The sequence below is a fragment of the Ammodytes marinus genome (assembly GCF_949987685.1).
Source record: "Ammodytes marinus genome assembly, chromosome: 8".
Classification (NCBI taxonomy): domain Eukaryota; kingdom Metazoa; phylum Chordata; class Actinopteri; order Uranoscopiformes; family Ammodytidae; genus Ammodytes; species Ammodytes marinus.
In genome coordinates this window covers 11,351,197-11,370,697 of record NC_137212.1, presented here as the reverse complement: position 1 = coordinate 11,370,697, position 19,501 = coordinate 11,351,197, and the positions used below count along the sequence as shown (strand labels likewise).

General features: G+C 39.7%; 1 protein-coding gene across 2 annotated transcripts in view; it reads left to right on the top strand.

Annotated features, from left to right (window-relative positions):
• LOC307254320 (3',5'-cyclic-AMP phosphodiesterase 4C-like) overlaps positions 1–19,501 on the top strand; it is an 87,892-nt gene that overhangs the window by 49,972 nt on the left and 18,419 nt on the right. For both annotated transcript variants that reach the window (XM_080032652.1, XM_080032653.1), the window contains 2 exons: positions 15,998–16,189; positions 18,417–18,453. In XM_080032652.1, coding sequence (XP_079888778.1) covers positions 15,998–16,189; positions 18,417–18,453 — 229 coding nt within the window. The remainder of the gene's footprint in view (positions 1–15,997; positions 16,190–18,416; positions 18,454–19,501) is intronic.

The window sequence follows — 19,501 nt, the reverse complement described above, 5'->3', positions numbered from 1 at the left end:
GGTTTTAATCCAGATGTTGTAGTTGTCCAACTCTAAACACACCTCTTGTCTTATTTTTTCTTTGAGTTCTGCCAAGGCTCAGTTGTTAATAATTTTTTTCAGTTGGTGTGATGATTCTTTTTAGAGCTAAACATATATAAAAAAAGAAAAAGGGTATGATTATTGATTTTAGAAGGCATGCTCCCACCTATGATCCTACAATAATCAAAGGCCAGTCTGTGAAGTCTGTGAATATTATAAGTATCTTGGGACAGTAATTGACTCTAAATTAACCTTTGATATGAATTGCGAGGCAGTTTGCAAAAAAAAAGGTCCCCAGCATTTGTCTTGCTTTAGAAAATTGTTCCATTGTAACATTGATGTGACTTGCTGACCCCATTACTGTATATCGAGGCCTATATTGAACCTGTGTTGTAGTCCGCGGGACAAAAACTCTCTCAACCAAATCATAAAGCGGATAGTACGTTTATAGGTGAGCCTCAACTCAACCTGTCAGTGTTTTACTCCACACTGCATAGGTGCCAAGGCCAACTGCATTTCTCTCGATTACTCCCTCCCTTTAAATAACGAATACAATAAATAATGCCAATGGGAAATAATATTTAAAATACATTTAAAAAATCTGCTTTATCCATAAAAAGTTCACACTACATCACTCTTGCTTTTCCCTGTATTAAAATATTCCTGTAATTTTCCGAATGAGAATATATGTGATGCGTTATATGTAATTTATATTGGCCTTGGATTTGTATCTCTCTTTGATATTCCTATCATTTATACTTGACTCACAGTACAGTCTGTGTCACTCAAAGTTGTAGTGATCACAGTGTTCTTAATAGTATTTTCTGATATTTTAATTTAATCTCTCTGAAATAACAGCATGGTGTTTTTACAGTCATCCTTTGTCTGTGCTGCTTGGTAGTGGGGTTTTGTGGGGAGCTATTTGATATATTTATGCCTCGTGGGAGTAATATTTTATCAGTTTGATTTTTCACAACCAAGCAGAATGAATTCCCACTTTTAAGATTCATTAACTGTGGAATTAGATAGAAGATTGAGACTCTTTTCCTTTATAGCCATAAAGCACTTACAGACAGCTGGAAGGTCAGAGTTCATAGTCAGCAACTTGCAGGTAACAGACTGAACCAAATCCATGCTCATCACTTCTCAGAACTAAATCTTTTTAATTCAAGATGTTAAAATAACATTCAGAGTTTATGTAATCTATCCCAGGACTGTGAACTCCAGCTCAGACTCAACAAATGACCTGCGTCTCGTTTTAGTTGCTGCTTTATTAGTGTAATAAGTGAGTCAGATGGACAGATGTGGTCCCACAGGAAGTGTGTGTGTGTGTTTGTGTTTGTGTGGCTTAAAGCCTTAGCTGTTTTTATATGTCATCAATTGCTGCATAAAATGCAGAAAAACACTGAAGTACTTAGTCTCTTATTAACAGCTGACACACACCTGAAATACTCTGGACCTCTATCCATACAGTATATATTGCTGCTTGTCTCACATTTTTAACACATTTTCTTACACTAAACTAAACTTTTTCACATACCGTTCTTAATCACCTTCAGTTTTGACAGATTGATTTCAACCAGTTTTTTGTTGCAATAACAATCTCTACCGATCATATTTATTGAGCTGTAGTCAATAAGGTTATAATAATAGTTTTCATAATGCTGATATTATCATCATCAACATAGTAAGTGCTGTTAAAAAGAAGTACAGCCCCTACAACGTGTATATTACTCTTGATCTTGCTTGTTTTTTTCCATTTTTGAAGCATATGATGACGGACTGGAAATAATTAGTTTATCCGTCCTCATGCACTCTTCCGCACAACACACATTTAATTTCTACCCAGCAGAGTATACCTGAAAGTCACAGGAGGAAATATGACTAATTTAGCAGCCAGCCTTTCAGAGAGTCATGATGACATCAGCCTGGTTGGGCAGGGAGGGGGATCAAAGTGTCTTTATAATGTCAACCCACCAATAAAAAAAACTTCAAATGGAGATTGCTAATGAACGCCAAGTTGGACGTATTTATAGGCCTGATGGAGCAACCACATGTGTGTAATAACACGGCAAAAAAAGCAGTGGAGAAAAGTAGAGTGCACACTATAATCGTCCAAATCCCTTTAACCCTGCACCCTGCAGTTCCCATTAATTCCTAGACAGAGATGGCCTTCATCGTCTTTGCTTTACCTCGTATAGTTAGAGGTTTTACAGTTAGTTTTGGCAAACAGAGGTTCATATACATCAATGTGGATATTTAGCTTCTGCTTCTTGGGCTGTGATGAGGTAGGAGTGTGAGAAATGGCATTGTTTAGGACAAGTTTCAGTCATCTCCCTTCTGCTATAGTTATCTCATGCTATTCAGCTACTCATAGCGCCATATTCGGTCTTTTCACTTGTTGTTCTTTATCCTATCCTTTAATATTCTGTCTCGTCTTTTTATATTTCCCCCTGATCCCCAGACCCATCTTGCCATGTCTAGTTCCTTCCTGTTCTGTCATTAGGTTCAGGGAATGAGATGATTTAAAAGTCCTCACAATATTTTCACTGTTGTAGCTCTCACTACCTCTCAATATATTACACCATTGTGGGGCTATGTTGCATGTAGTAGGAGCAGGAGCAGGGTTTCCCCCAGTGTATTCCAGGCATGGCTGTCCACCAAGCACAAATTGACCCCCCACCATGCCAAGCATAGTAGATTTTATTTTATTTTTGTTTATAACTCCAGTCTCCATCTGCTCCGTGAGGCTCTCTTCTAATTTAAAAAAAAAAAAAATGTTAACCTTTATTTACCCAGGCAAGCGAATTAAGAACAACATTTTTATTTTCAAGTGCAGCCTGAAGGGGAAGAGGGAGGGGAGTGCTAAAAGTGAAAACAAGGTTATATATATATTACACTTTTACAAAAATATATAAAATACACTTCTCATCTGCGTCTCAGTCGTAAATGCGACCGGAAACAAAGATTATACCTAACTTTAAGGTGGTCTGTCCAATCTGAAGTTAGAGCAGATATTATCAGTTAATTATCCAGCAGCTTCAGGAGTTCATAACATGTTGATGGTTTGAATCAGCTGTGTTGAAGCAGGGAGAGATGTAAAACATGTAAGACAGTCGATCTTCCAGGAGAGGATTGAGAAAAACTGTTGTATCACAATATATATATATATATATATATATATATATATATATATATATATATATACACACACACAGTCATGCCCGAAATTATTCACGATTATTCAATGACCCAAAACACACAGCAAGAGTGGGGAAGAAATGGTTAGCGGACAAACACATTAACGTTTTACAGTGGCCCGGCCAGAGTCTTGACTTGAATCCAATTCAGAATCTGTGGAGGAAGCTAAAGATCAGGGTGATGGCAGTGAGACCCTCCAAACTGAAAGAGTTGGAGCTCATTGCTAGAGATGAATGGGCAAAAATACCAGTGAAGACATGCAAAAAGCTGACCAGCAATTACAGGAAGCTTTTGATTGCTGTGATAGCCAATAAAGGCTTTTCTATTAATTATTGAGAAGCCATTTTTTGTTCAAATGTAAATAAAAACTGTTATTTTTTTCTCCCCACAATGATGCCTCTTGTACATCATCTTATTATCTTCTGGGAGAAGCCTTCGTCATTTCCAATCAAGAAAAAGCTTGCTGGCTGAATAAAAGTAACTTTAATTCAAAATTTGCCACGGGTATGAATAATTTCGGGCTTGACTGTATATATGTATATTATACATACAACATTATTTCATTACTTATCTTTGCTCTTTTTTATGTGTGTGTACCAACACGTATTTAATCAAAACTGACTCAAAAATTCAGAATTTTCTGTCCATAATCTAAAAATGTATGGTGTTTTATTCAAGCTTTTTATCTAGTCTATTTCTGTAAAACCGATCCAGAGGCAAATCAGCAGCAAAAAATGTCCAACTGTAGATTTGAGTCAACTTTCAACCTGAGTTACTTAACCAACTTTTTTTTTAAAACTGAAGAGCTCTGACCTTTGGCAGCGTCTCAGCAGGTGTACTAGCAGTACGGGCCCCAGCCCATGTCAACACACTGAGATGTGACGCACAGCTCACTCTACACAAGGTCAAAGGTCACTGCAATGCAAACTGCCCGCATGTTGCCACATAATGTAAATGGAGAGTCACGTTAGATCTGGCACAGCACTATAGTCAAGTTCACTCTGAGTACGAGTCAGCTTGCCGTATAAGCTGACTTTATCAATTGTCTCCTTTTCGTTGATTCCCATATTAAGCACAGGTATCTCTTTCTCTGTGTCTTCCATATCTCCTTTATATGTTTATAATCTCAAAAGAACTACACATTCAGTAAGGGTTTCCCTTATTATTACATAGTTTCAAAAGAAAATTCTTAAATCAAGGTCCATTTACTAGCTTTTACCTGAGCTTTCCGCCACATCTGACATTCCTCCTCAGAGGGTTAGGTTGAAGTTTTGATAAAAAGTTTTAAAGTGAGTACGATGGTCTGGTAATGCGTTAACAAGTAGTTGTACAGTAAATTAAGGGGAGATGGCTTCCTGTCTCGGTTCAAACATTATCAACGCTCTTCCCAGTCGATGCTATTACTGGTTTTGTCTGATGTTCACAGACAGCTGCTCCATTCCACAGATGTTCTCCACAGCTGTTGCAGGTGATGTCATGATGATGTCACACATCCCTCTAGTTTTCTTGATATTTATTGATTATGTTACATTTTTCTCAGATATCAACAGCGAAGGATTATAAATACTTTATGGGCCAGTTTCACAGACATGGATTAAGCCTAGTCCTGGACTAAATGGAATTTTGAATGGGGGATGTCCATTGAAAGTACAATTTAGTCCAGAACTAGGCTTAATCCATGTCTGCGAAACCGGCCCTATACATATTCAGCAAAAACAATCTGGTGGATTGCCCCCATTTAATGATTCTAAGCAAATACATTTTACAATAATCTGTACTCTTGTGACGATAATGTTGACCCTGGGTGTTAGGACTGACATGAATGATGACGTGACTGTGGCTGTTCACTGGACTTGTTCCCAAATCTTTGCCAATTCACGGCTGACGCCTGAACCAGCTGAACCGCAGGACGCCTTAGCCTCGGGCCGCCGGAGTCAACGCTCTCCGTTCCTACAGCAAACACATCTAAACACAAATCCCACTGCGTCCACAAGCTCATGCCAGCTAGTTTCATGCTTGTATCTTTTTAGCATATTTCATCACTTGTGTCCTAGTCTCTTATTTGGTTAAGAAACAGACTTGCAGAGAGTTGGGCCGGGGATAATTGCAGGCCTGAGAGAAAGTCGATGGGCATGGGTGACAGCCATGAAACCACAGCTGACGTTACAGGACGAGTGTGACTGTTTTTGTGTGACTGTGGGTGTACTGTAGAATATCTCTGCTAGAATAGTAGATTGAGTGTTATCCTAACATCGCTGTTACACCAGGAATGGTACTCATCTCATATTAGGGACAGATGGACACTTCACAATCAGGCCCTATTCCATTATTTGGTTGCAGGATTAGCCAATGGTGTGTTTGATGGACTGTAGAGATAAGGCTCCTGCGCAGTTTGTCAAAGGTGAACTTGGTCCCCTACATAGACTCCAAGGCTCTGCCCGCGTAGCAGGATGCCAGGTAGGGAGAATGTCTGAGTTTGAAAGGGGACTTTCAACAACTTTATTTTGTTAGAGATGCAGTAGGGGAGAACGGGGTAAGTAGGCACACTTTTTACTCTAGTGAGGATTGCTTATCACCTAAACATCTTTCAATAGTCATTCCTACATTAAATTGAAGCTTAAGGTTTTGGCTTGAAATGTGTACCCCTCACTTTTTCTATCTTATTGTAATAAAGAAGAAATTAATCATCAAAGACACCCTTACACATTGTGACAACCAACCCTTGTCAAACACTATGGGGTTGTTTGTCACAATGTAATCTTAATGGGAATAATCTTAAAAATAAGGCAAGAAAGTAGAACTAAATTTGAAAGTTTCATTGCATTGTCAAGTTGACAAATAGGCCTACATAACTTAATGTAGCCTTGGCAGCTGGTCTAGTTTGGGATGCATGGGTTGTTTTGATTTTGTTGCCCTTTTTTCTTTTGCATGCTAGCTGCCTTTTCCTGCTCTATTCTTTCCTTCTCTGGGGTGTCAGTGAGGATACAGCTTGACAATGTCTTTCGTTATTGGGTTCCTTTTCTGGCTGCAGCCTTGAGATAACATGTGACAACCAACCCCTCAAAAAATGTAACGACCAACCCCAACTTGAATTTCTTGCTAGCATCAAGGCCAACAACCATCTGACAACTAATTACCTTGCTAACCACAATCTAAACTATAGTTTACCCTTCACACTTTGTATGGGTAACAAGTGTTTTGTTATAAACCCATTGTGTAAAAGCCTAGAAGAAAAATACTGAGTAGCTAAATATTTTCAATTTGCCATGAAAAACACAAACAGTCGTCTCACCTCAAATTCAGCAGTCTAACTCCAAGAAAGACTATGTAGGTGACCTGATCCCAATTCTGGATATTCACATACCAAAATTTCACAGACAGCGCCTTCTGGTTCCGAGATATAACGATTGTGACAACCAACCCGTGTGACAAATTACCCCCTTCTCCCCTAATATGAGAAGTATGTGTGCTAGTGCTACACAGAGGCTGTCATCAGTAAATGTAGAAAAATATAAAATTTTGACATATAGTAATGTGACAAATCTGGGTCATGTTGAAGCTCTGGTTTTTGCAGCATGTTTAGGTGGAAGAGATTTTAAATATAAACAATAACTAACCTTAAGTTTGATACCCAATGTTGTGATTGCCATCGTGCTTAAAACTTAGGTATGGTCAACAGTGACTTTTGAATATTGAATTAGTTTTATAAATATACCGAGAACATACTTAATATGGCATGGGTGATACCATAGATAGTAGGGGAGAACGGGGTAATCTGAGCCACTTTTAAAATTTGCTCCCCTATAAGCGAGCTAAAATTATTTATCACTCAAATTTACACATTTCCCATTAATGCAGGATGTTCCCTAGAAATGGGCATTAGCAGCATTTTTTCAAGACAAAGGGCAGTGAAAATATGATTGGTTTAAAAAAAGTTGTCATGTGGCTCACTTTACCCCAGTTGTGGGGTAAACTGAGACAGACCAGAAAAATCAAGGGGGTAAAGTGAACCAGCTGGGGATAAACTGATCCACTTACTTTTTCCACTCCGAAACTGCCATAACAACACACATTGTAACAGTTAGAATCCTGAAAGCTAGCCACACATTCCAGAACTAATGTAGGACTAGTAAAATAATCATGGGGTTTGGTCAATTAAGCAAAGCAAATTTTCTAAACACTTGAAAGTAACTCTGTACAAAATCAAATACAACATATTATAATTCAAAAGGTTTTAATAAGATTCAAATGAAAGATAGAACCAGTTAGATTAGAACACAGTCTGGGGGTCAGAACACAGGACCATTAGAGCCAGCTTGTGTCTGGGGGTCAAAGCATAAGAAAATCAGAACCAGCGAGAACAGCCTGGGACTCAGAACACAGGAGAAGACCCAACTGGATTATAACATCAGCCTGTCATTCTCTACAACTAGGCCTACTCTACATTCCAGCCCTGAAGGTTACAGGGAAAGATGAGAAGGTGCTCTTTCCGTGTGGTTGCCCCAGGTCGTCTTCCTGGTGTATTTCCTTGGCATGATGGCTTTTCTACAATGTGTATGACATTAAAATAAAACATATGTTATGTAATATTACATTAAAATATATTTAAGACTAAACTTAACTTGTGCCTCATGGTGGGGGAAAGTGAGACAGTGTCTCACTTTCCCCCACAGCATTTGGCTCACTTTCCCCCACCACCACAATTTGAGAAAAAACTAACTCTCTCAGCATAAGAGGCTAATCTTTAGCTAATATCATCAAATGGTTTTTATATGTTGGTAGTTCATCAACACGTATGATAGAAGTTTTTCTACGTGAATACATTTGCTTTGGCACAACAGTTGATTAAGTTGACAGCAAGAAAATTTACTTTTACATGCAAAATACCTATTTTGGTGAAAAAAACATGCTTACCACTGCACCATGAGGTCCTCTCTTTCAGGGCCAAGGGGAAATGAGAGAGGCTTGAAAACATATATCTCACATGACCACAAATGTTTTCCGTTGCCTAGATACAGGGGGTGGCTCACATTACCCGATGCCTCAGATTCCCCCGTTCTCCCCTATATAGATACCCACTCTGCTTAGTATCAGGGCTGATACCACTCCAATGTATCGTTTTAGTGCATCCATAGTTAAATTTACATACACAATAGATTTAACACTTTTTAATCTAATGCTTTTTATTCGACTCAATAATATTCTGACTCCTATTACTTTAGTTAATGGTAAGATTTGTTTGTTCTTTAAGAACCGAAAAACAATCAAGTCAAACACCCTCCCTCGGTTGTCTCCATCTTGACATGGCTGGCTTATTAGTGATGTGATTGGCTGCTCCTGGGTTGCCCTCGACTAATTAGAGAGTGGCACACTCCTGACTTACTGCCGGGAGTCAATCATTGTATACTAAAAGGCGCCAATTAGAGCCGTATGAACATGATTAGAGGAGAACTCAGCATGGCCTATCACTGGGCAAAGACAGACACTGTGTGTGTGTGTGTGTGTGTGTGTGTGTGTGTGTGTGTGTGTGTGTGTGTGTGTGTGTGTGTGTGTGTGTGTGTGTGTGTGTGTGTGTGTGTGTGTGTGTGTGTGTGTGTGTGTGTGTGTGTGTGTGTGTGTGTGTGTGTGTGTGTGTGTGTGTGTGTGTGTGTGTGTGTGTGTGTGTGTGTGTGTGTGTGTGTGTGTGTGTGTGTGTGTGTGTGTGTGTGTGTGTGTGTGTGTGTGTGTGCGTTTGAGCCCTGAACCAACCTGTCTAGTTGCGCACCAGTGTGATGTAAGGTTGTTCGATTTGCAGGTCGATTCTGGAGCCAAATCTAGATCTCCACTGCTGGGGCTATAATCACAGTCTACCTGTGGGTGTGTGTTGTGTGGTTCTGGCCCAGTGTGTTTTCTCCCTAACCAGTTTATAATGATGTTAATGCTGATCAGCCGCAGTATGGATTTCTCCCCAGCTAGACGGAGAGAGCTAATCACAGAACATAGACCCCACGATCCATACCCATCGAGAGAAGTAAATCAACCTTTGAGGTGCCCTGCTCTTCATAAATTGAATGACTATAGCACTACAGCAGTAACATTCAGGGCCAGCATGCAAAACAAATGTAGATGTGTTGCATTGGTAAACTATCCGTAAACTGCAGCAATCACAGTTCAAACACCCTTGACAGCGACCAACTACCTTGCATTAGTATCTTGATCAAACAAGGAACTTCTGCCAGCTTTGTCATACCTTTTATCCCAAGAGAAGGGGAAACGATCCCTGGATGAAACAATCCATCTTGAAAAATATATGGTAATTGTCATGTTTTAGGTTTTGGTCCTTAACAATCTGAGAGAAAGTTTTTTTTAGACATAGGGCCAAATCCAAAAAAGGTTTGCGCTGCTTTTGTGGCCGCTAAAACTTTGTATTTGAGAGAAAAAGATAGCATCCAATTCACAAAGCACGTACAAAGGAGGAAATTGAAACATACAAATGATAATAGTGAAACCAGAAGTGCAACACTTACACTTAGTTAGCTGTATTTGATTTAATTGAATGGTTAGTCATCAGACGCCTAACAGTTTGGATCCCCATGTCTCTCATTTAAGTAATGTAGTCTGTTGATAAAGGCCCTTTAACTTTTCACTGGCCACAATATTTTCACACTATCTTTCCTTCTTTTCTCTGTTTTGATGGAAATCCAACAGGTCTGCTGTTTTCAAAGGAAAGAGTCCTTCCTCTTTCGTAGGTCAAAGGTCACACCGTAAAATAATAAACACAGCAGCTGGTTTGACTGGGTGCAACCTTCCCCTCCCCTTGGCTATATTTAGAGAGACATGAGCTGCTCTGAGATCAGATGTTGATGTTGGACAGAGAGTTTTTGCTCTGTTTGGACAGCTATCCACAGTGTCTGGTCAGGTGGATGGAAAGAGAGAATGGCCCTTCTTGGAGGTGTGGTACTTCAGTTTAGTTATAAACAACAGTGGAAATAGTTTCCTAAAAACAAGAATAATATTTCATGGGGAGACTGTGGCTCAGGTGGTTGAGCTGGTCGGCCAATGATCGAAGGGTTGGCGGTTTTTGTGTCCTTGGGCAAGACACTTCAGCTACCTTGCCTCGTGTGAATTTGTATGACTGCTGTATGTTTGAGGTGGTGGTTGGAGGGACCATAGGCGCTGAATGGCAGCCACGCTTCCGTCAGTCTGCCCCAGGGCAGCTGTGGCTACTATCATAGTTAACCACCACCGGTATGACTGTGTGTGAATGAATAGAAACTGGGACCCTGTAAAGCGCTTTGAGTGCGAAGAAAAACGCTATATAAATCCAATCCAATATTATGATCTTTGCATGTCAGTAAATTTTCACTTTTCTTCACTCTGAGTCTGCAGACTGAGGTACAGTAAATCTAATGAATAATAATAATAATAAAATTGTGCTTGGTGATGACTACAGTAACCCGTTGTTACGACAGTGGTTGCATGATAATACAGAATATAATTCATAATTACTGAATTCAAAAGACTTTGATGGCTCTCTTGCACAAAAATCATTACTCAAGAAAATTTAAATTTTTCTGCATTTTATTTTTCAAATACATGTTGCAAGTTTTTCATCTGTTTTAGGAAAAGCCCAGGAAACTTTGTGTTTGAATTTACTTTTGCCGTCTCCCTTTTTATCAAAATGTTTTTTTTATGGAACCAAGTAGATTGTGAAATATTATCTGGTTAGGTTCTGCTTGGGCAATAACGTTATCTACAGCGTAGTGAGGCCTTTGTGTTTGCAGTAATATTTAATTAATATTTGCTGTGTGTTTAACAGTTTATTGGAATATCACTGTCTCTAATATTGTATAACATATTCCGTTATCCAGGCTGAACTAAGCCTGCCTAGTCGTTGTTAATTCAACAATGCCTTGATGAACTCATACAGTGTGGATTCAGCCACTTATGGGCATTTTGTGTCCAGTTGATAAGCTGGCTATAGGGCACCGTGAAGCCTGTCTTTTCCAAAGGTGCATTGTCCTAGTGATGTTTGTATGGTGAGATGTAAAATAGTAACCTTTTAAAATATTTTTTTTCTGCATTTGAAGCCTTTACTTCAGACTGTAGATATATGACTGACTGCCAATAAGAGAGAGAGATGGATGCAACAAGGTTCCTCGTTGGTTATAACGGAACGGATGTTGCCGTTCATGGTTGGTGTTTTTTACATATCTGGGTCGCATGAATAACCTGTTTTGCCCAAACATCTCCTCTTGGAATGCTAAGAATATAAACACGCTCACACACACACACACACACACACACACACACACACACACACACACACACACACACACACACACACACACACACACACACACAGTGAGTGAAAGGAAAAGCTCTGTTTGGCAGGGGGCTGGATAAGGGGGAAGTGGGTGTTTTTTTTGCTACTTTCGGATCAAATGTACAATAGGCTTGAGGTGTAAAGCAAACAAACCCTCTTTACTCTATGAACTCTCTTACCCCCCTCCCCTCCACACACACACACACACATACACATACATACTCTAACACACATTATTTTGTAATTTCTGTTCATGTTAAATGATAAGTACATTTTAGCCATCTTCTCTATCGCTCTATCCATCCCCCATCTCTATCTCACACACACACACACACACACACACACACACACACACACACACACACACACACACACACACACACACACTCAAACTACGTTCCCTGGCCTGTTTTCCTCCCCTCCTCCTCACCTCTCGCCCCCTTCCTGGTGCGATGTTGTAGGCCCCCTCAGCCAATTCCCACGCTACAAGGGAGGAAAACAGGAGAGAGCATGTGTGTGTGCGCGCGCGTGTGTGTGTTGACATTTGACCATCAGCCTGTGTCATCCCCCGATCAAAACACATCTGGCCTTGACGGTTGTTTTCTGTGTCACTCTCACATGCACAACAAAGTTCCTTAAGTCCCTCGGCTCTGGTTCCCATGAGCATGTAAAAAACATGCATGCAGAGACGTCAACAACTGGAACTGCTTGTGCTTGGCATTTCCCCTCCTTAAGTTCGGTGCAGTTACAGAGGTCACCCCTCATAATAGGATTAACATGGATGACATACAGTCCGCCTTGGATGAAAGAAAAGGATGCCTTTATATGAACATGCTGTCTGTAGCTGTAAAACCTCACTGTGGTGTAACTGTTAATCCCTTAAGAAGCATCTTAACTCAAGCGATAACTTTGATAAAAATATATTTGGAAGTTGGAAAAAACGATTAAACAAATATCAAAGCATTATTTTCTCAATTGGTTAATGAGCTAATTTTCTCATCTGTAAACTGTAATCTCAATTCAATAACATCTCCCAGCTTTCAGCAAGGCCAAATGCAAAAAAAAGCATTTCTATATAATATGGAAGATTTGTTCGTAAGCACTTTTAAACTATTTATTTTCTTTTGGTTTTGAAAAAAAATTAATCCTCCTCCTCTTCAATATGGTAATGAGGTGCAAACTAAACATCCTGGGAACAAAAGCAGAGAGGTTAGGATGTGGGTGTTAAGGGATGTGTGTGAGAAAAGTTGGGTAAACCAGAGTTAAAGAGAGAAAAGGGAGCCGTCCTTTACGTCAGAGAAATGGAAAACAATGCAGGAGACAGACCAAGGTCAACTTGTTATGTATTTTGGATTGAACAAGACTGCAGCACGTCAGCCTGTTTTAAAGGAAGGATGCCTGTTTTACGGAAACAAGTAGCTTAAGAGGTTATACTAGTAGGCTAGAACTAGCAGCAATAGAAATAAATAATTGGTACTAAAACTTCTAGTGTCACAGTTAGGTACTAGTAGACATAAAAGTTGTTCTAAAAGTCTGATTTCTGCATTTTTCAGTATCAAGATTATCTAAAGGAATATGCTCAAACATAAGACTTAATATCTCTATACCAGCCTTTTTGTTAGTTTTACAACTTCCTGCTACAGAAACCTAATATTCCCCTAAAGGAGCCATATCATACATTGTTACAGATACTCTATTTTATTAATGGGAGGATTTGCATCACTTTAAAGAAAGACATGGAATGTATGTCCTAACCTTTTTTGTATAATTGTAGGCCTACTCTTCTGTAGTGGAAATAAAAAAATACACAAAAATACCCCAAGGAATAATGATCTCCCAAAGATCAATATACAATTAGACCAGGATGCAAAATAAAAGATTATAGTCTGTATATCCTTCAATTTAGAGATTTTAGAGAAAGTCAAAGGCCGATTTTGTGACATATGTTGCAGTACCAAGTTTTCCTCAATGGTGGGAGCTGTCTCCCTTTCAGAAGCCAGTTGGTGTCTGCTCCTTTTTGAATGGGAATTGAATGCCATTAACAAGCAGTGAGTGATGAGAACTGCAGCTGCTGAAATGCTCAACGGTGAGACTGTAACATTTTATAAATCTGCTAATCAAATCTGCTACCAGAAACATTAAAAATTTAGTGCCATTTAGTGCTTAGTGATATGCTGAGCAGTCAGCTTCATAATAATTGATAGTTGCAGCTGTAAAGAGCAGAAAACTTATTGAGTGAATGTTTAGTTAAATATCATCCATTCAGTGCTAGTCACTTGCTATATGATTGCGACTGGTGTGAACAAAACTACCACTTGAAAACCTAATTTAATTGTTTGAAAATGTATAGGTGAATTCCCTCATTTAAAGCCCCAGTGAACAGAGGTGGTACAGTCTGGGTTACAGTGGAAAGATTTTGTGTCCCAAGATGTGGTCTCAAGTCATTCAGCTCTAATGAGAAAACAATCTGAAGGGAATAGTGAGGTCAACTTTGACTAGTTTGGTTGTACAGATATGACTGGCAACAATAACTGCACATGTGTTATAATGTGTTGCAATGATTTCCTTTAAGGATAGACCTCGGCACCAGTAGAAAGACCCTCAAAACGTGTTCAGTCTTGGCATTGGTGTGTCCTTCAGCAACATGCTTCACCAGAAGATAAAAATAGTACAAAAATTAAAAAGTATGCAAGTGCAAAGGTAAAATAGTGCATTTCTCTTGGAAGTCATGTCAAAGTACCCAAGCATCAACCAATCACATCAAAAAAGAGAATTCTTCAAACATGCATGTATGAGGAAGGGAGAAATCATCTGTACCCCCCCCCCCCCCCCCAAACCCCGGTCGATGATGGGGGTATCTACGTAAGCTCGGTCACAAGACTCCCAGTTCCCCTCTTTCCTGGCAGGCAGATCTATTTATAGCTTGTGACGTCACCGGTCTCCTCTGATGGCGCTTCGTCACGGCCGACTACACTGAGCCACACTGGGGGTTACAATGGGTTTGGGTGAGGTGTAGAGGTGGGGTGGGAGTTTTATCATTGAGGTAAGCCCTGCTGCAAACCTGCCCCTCTGCTATGTGTTACACCAATCAGGTGTGAGATGCTGAACATCATAACAGTATGCAGGATACAGCCTTCCTAAATCTCCTCATCTCTCTCTGTCTGTCTGTCTGTCTGTCTGTCTGTCTGTCTGTCTGTCTGTCTGTCTGTCTGTCTGTCTGTCTGTCTGTCTGTCTGTCTGTCTGTCTGTGAATTGGGCTTTTCATTCAGCATTGATTGCACAATAGACATCTATAATTCATCAGGCACTGCTATTGCTGGAGTGCTGGAGGCACACTGAGCTAAAAATAGAGACAGAAGCTCTACTGCTGCTCTGTTTGCTATTGTTTTGACCATAACAGAAACAAATCATTCATTTTCTAATAAACTCATATTGGAGAAGACTTTATTTGTGTTAAAGTGTTGTTCAGAGAAGAACTGAATAGTTGTAACCAAAAGGTTGCTGGTTGGAAAACTAGTGCTGGGTAAATGTTTGCAATACCAAACCCTGCAGACTGATCTCATCTTGAAAGGATACAATGGTTGCTGAAGTTGGCCTGAAATTCTTGAGAAAATACTATAGATTTTTCAAATTATGCTGATGATAACGATACTGGCATTAAGTGCATAAAGCTCCTTGTTCAGTAATAGGGGTGCCTTTCATTGTTATGGCTGTGGTGGGATGATAGTGGGAGGGGCGGGGGGGTTGTATGGGTAAGTAGCCGTACTGACTTAAAACACATGAAGTCAGAGTTGACGTCATACGTAGATATTGGAGGGAAATATGTGTGTGAGTGTGCGTTTATTTGCGAGTAATCACAAGGTCACCTGTTTAAAAAGACGCTAGAACATTTGTGTAACCCTTAATGCTATGGACAGCTTTGAAGTAGACATAGCTTTCTGTGCTTGTAATTATGGTGATTTTTCATACTGTCTCATGAATATTATTTATAGTATGCTTTTCTTTAATTGTTTAAACTGTCTTGTGACTCGCTGACTTCCCTGTGATTCTTTCAGATGTGCGGCTGTATTTGGAAAACATTTGATATCAGGAGACGCAACCATGTAGCCAGTCAGATTGTTCGTAGCTTGTCCTTTATCTTAGTTTTCTCTTGTCTGTCTCCATATGTACAGATGTTCATCAGATTACTCTGTGTCACAAGGTTTAGATGCACTGCTGATTCTTTTGTACCGTTCGAGAGATTTTTAGTAACAAGTTACCCTCTGATTAAACTGGGATATGCACATTGATTAGTTGTAATAGAAATAAAGCAACTATAGCAGAGGTTTCAATTAAGCAGTAGTAGTAATAGTGGCAATAGTCAGCATCCTTTCGATAAAAACAAACACAAATAATGCAATTAAGTGGAACAAAATGTCAGCATTATAACAGTAGCATTTATATATCTCTTCTCTCTCTCCCTCTCTGCAGTTTTGATGTGGAGAATGGCCTTTCGGTGGGTCGCAGTCCACTGGACTCTCAGACCAGTCCGGGTTCTGGTCTGGTACTTCAGGCCAACTTCCCCCACAGTCAGCGCCGCGAGTCCTTCCTCTACCGCTCCGACTCAGACTTCGACCTTTCGCCCAAAAACATTTCCCGCAACTCTTCCACTGCCAGTGACCTGTGAGTATTTTAAGATGCTCTTCATATGATTTTAACAGCAATAGACCAACCAGCCTATAGCCTCGACTTCATGCTGCATTTGAGATCATTCGGAAAATCTATTTGCTTACCATGCAAAATCAAAACCAACTTGATAATAGCCATTGATTGAAAGAGCTCAATAATTTGACAACAACTAAGGTTGTGAATAAGGTACAGTAAGTATGAAGGTAAATATGTTGCAAAATAAAGGTGTAATGTTATTTCTAGGCATCTTACAAGGTGCTGGATACAAACAAATCCCTTGATCTCGTTGTTACCTAAGTCTCTCATTAATAGTGGGCCTCCAGAGTAAAAATAAATTAAATAAAAAGGTTGTTATATTAATAATAAAACGTTGAATACATTGTTAAAAAGTGTTATTCCTTAAATAAGAAAATGAAGTAAATCATGTTCAGAACAAATTTCTAAACTGTGAAAATGTCATGCTTCAATTTGTTCTAAACACAAAATATAGTCGACATAATCCTAGCTCACAACTAGTATTTTATTTAGTGTATGCCTGTTTACTAGCCTGGAAACCCAGACCCTGATATCTTGAACGATAGAGGGTCTGGCCACGATCAATAGTAATTTCCAACTCAAGGGGCGGGTCCTACTCGTGCATTTCAAATGCCACTGCACGCAGTTGGATAGCACTACAACCAATCAGAGCGATGCACAAGGTGACGTATTAAGCCCTGTTCGTTTAGCGAACAGCTGTTAAACTGTTAAATTAAACGTTTGCCGTGGTCGGTCGGCAAAACAGAACATTCCACTTACTTGCTAATGAAATATTTGAGTGCCGTCTTCCAAATCGTAAAGGGTCGAGGCCAAAGCAGTCTCAAACTCACACAACATATCCGCAGCCATCTTTGATGTTTACTATCACGGCTTCGACGTCGCATGCACGTCACTGTCGTCATCCGGTTACGTCCGCCCCAGAGCACCATACAATGGGCTCTGGCGCGCCCATATTAGATAGAACCAATTGAAACGTGAGCCCAGATTTCTGGTCTTTTTGAAAAAGCTTCAACGCAGAGTTTCCAGACCAACAGGCGCAGCAAATTTAATTTGCCAGCGCCTAGTGGCAGGTCTGGGAATGCCAGGCTACCTGTTTACAGTATACGGCTAAAGATTTCTTTATGCAGCTAGCAGTCTCTTTGAAAACCAGACTATAAAAGGGCCTCAACAATCAAAAGATGTCACTCCTTTGTTTTCAAGGGAGGAAGGATTGAAGCATTGGGAAATCAATTGGCTACCTCGGTGAGACAAAGTGTAAAGACTGCTGTGATATTTTTTCTGCTTATCTCTTCGGCCATTTTGTCATGACCCGCCCAATCCACCCCACCCCACCCCACCCTGTCCCCCTTTACACGTCACTTTTCCCTGACCAAAGAACAGACCCAGCAAGCATTTGACAGGTCGTGATCTGGTGTCACCCAAAGCAGTATATACTGTACATTTGCCAATTTTGCAATAAGCACAGTAAAAATCTTGATTTTTTTCGTGCTTGCAGTTATATATATATATTTATAGTTATTCTAAGTCAAATGCTGGAGGGGGATGTTAAGCCTGACTTGAGTCTGACTCTGACACTGTACTTTTCACCAGCAGCATGGATTTACCCTGAAGTCTGAATGACAAGGTGCATGTTGTGACCCTAAAGCTTCCAGAAGGCTCTCCCTTTCCCAAAGTTGGCTTTCCCAGTCCCCAATGCATGAACACTGATCCTCACTTGCACATACTTCGAGTTAAACAAATATATATCTTGGAGGCATTCCTAAGTAAGAGCAGAATGAAACAAAAATCATCACATGATGCGACTTTATGTGATTGGTTAAGTTAAACTTCAGAACTATACAGAAATATTGAGAAATGTTTCCTTGCTGGTAACCAGCATTAGCCTTTTTCTAATAATTTCTTCCTTACCTGGACTTCAGTCTCATTTAAACTTATTTGAACCAGTGGTATGGATCTGAGATCTAATCTGTATCTTTTTGCCTCTAAGAAATATTTGTATGGGTTGTATCCACTTTAAGCATTCTTAAACTCCCCTCACATTAAGATGATGACAATAACTTATTTTGTTGTTATTTTTTGTGAGTTATTGTTGAGGTTTTTGGAATCACATGGTATTTCCCTTCACAGCTTCTCACATGTCTTTTTCACTGTATGTGTCTTTGTGTTTGTCTGTGGTTATTTGCAGGCATGGAGAAGACATGATAGTGACTCCATTTGCGCAGGTTAGTAGCATTGTATATTTCTGGTTCTGTAAGACCAGAATTTACTAGTGAAATGCATTGCTGCCCTGGAGGTAGCCTAAATTAATAGCATAAAGACTATAGCCTATACACAGTAGCAGCAGAGGGTGTGTTGTAATACATTGAATTCATTTACACTATATTGACAGTTCCCCCTGCAACAAATAGCAGAGACATTGGTCATCTCTTGACTGTTAATGACTTGCAGTAAGATAAAATGCCTAATTTCTGAGTTTATAATGCCCCATGTCACATTTGTATTACATTTTCTTTTGACAATGCATATTACAATAAAGAAAAAATATTCTTGACAGTAACAAGTATTTATAATGTATAATATTTAAGGGTTCTAAGAATATATATATATTTTTTCAATATATATTTTTGGGCATCGCTCCAAAAAATCCTTATTGGAAGGACCCTAATATATACATGAGCTCAAGTGGAGCTCAAGACCCTATCTCACTGGGCTGTGACTGTTTGCGACAAGTTGGAGACTGCATTCGCGAGGGAGTCTCTAAACTGTCTTGAAACTTTCACAGGGGTCTCAATTTCCTCACATGAGTCGCAGAGCCTCGCAGTCCTGTCGCTTGAATTTTGAACATGTTCAAAAAAAATTGTCTGACAAATTTTCACTCAAAATAGTCTCAGAGTTGTTGCAGGCGTCTTGCACGCGTCGCAAACCCTTCTCAATTTAGTTTCCGCGAGTCGGAAAGTGCGAGAAATGTGAGACAACTTTGAGAGGGTTTGGCGGCATATGAAACTTAATTGCGACTGATTTGAGACAAAAATGAGACTGACATTCCATTCGTGCGACACTCGCCAGACGTTCGCGAGACATAAATGCGAGCTCCCGGTAAATTTTGGCCAGGACAGTCGCAAAGTACCAACTCACTAATTCCCATATTTTCTCGCAATTTTGTGTCTCCAACTTGTCGCAAACTGTCGCAGCCCAGTGAGATAGGGGCTAGTCATTGATGCTGCTAGAAGCAGTTCTAGTATTTGTCTATATCTGATGAACATAATTTGA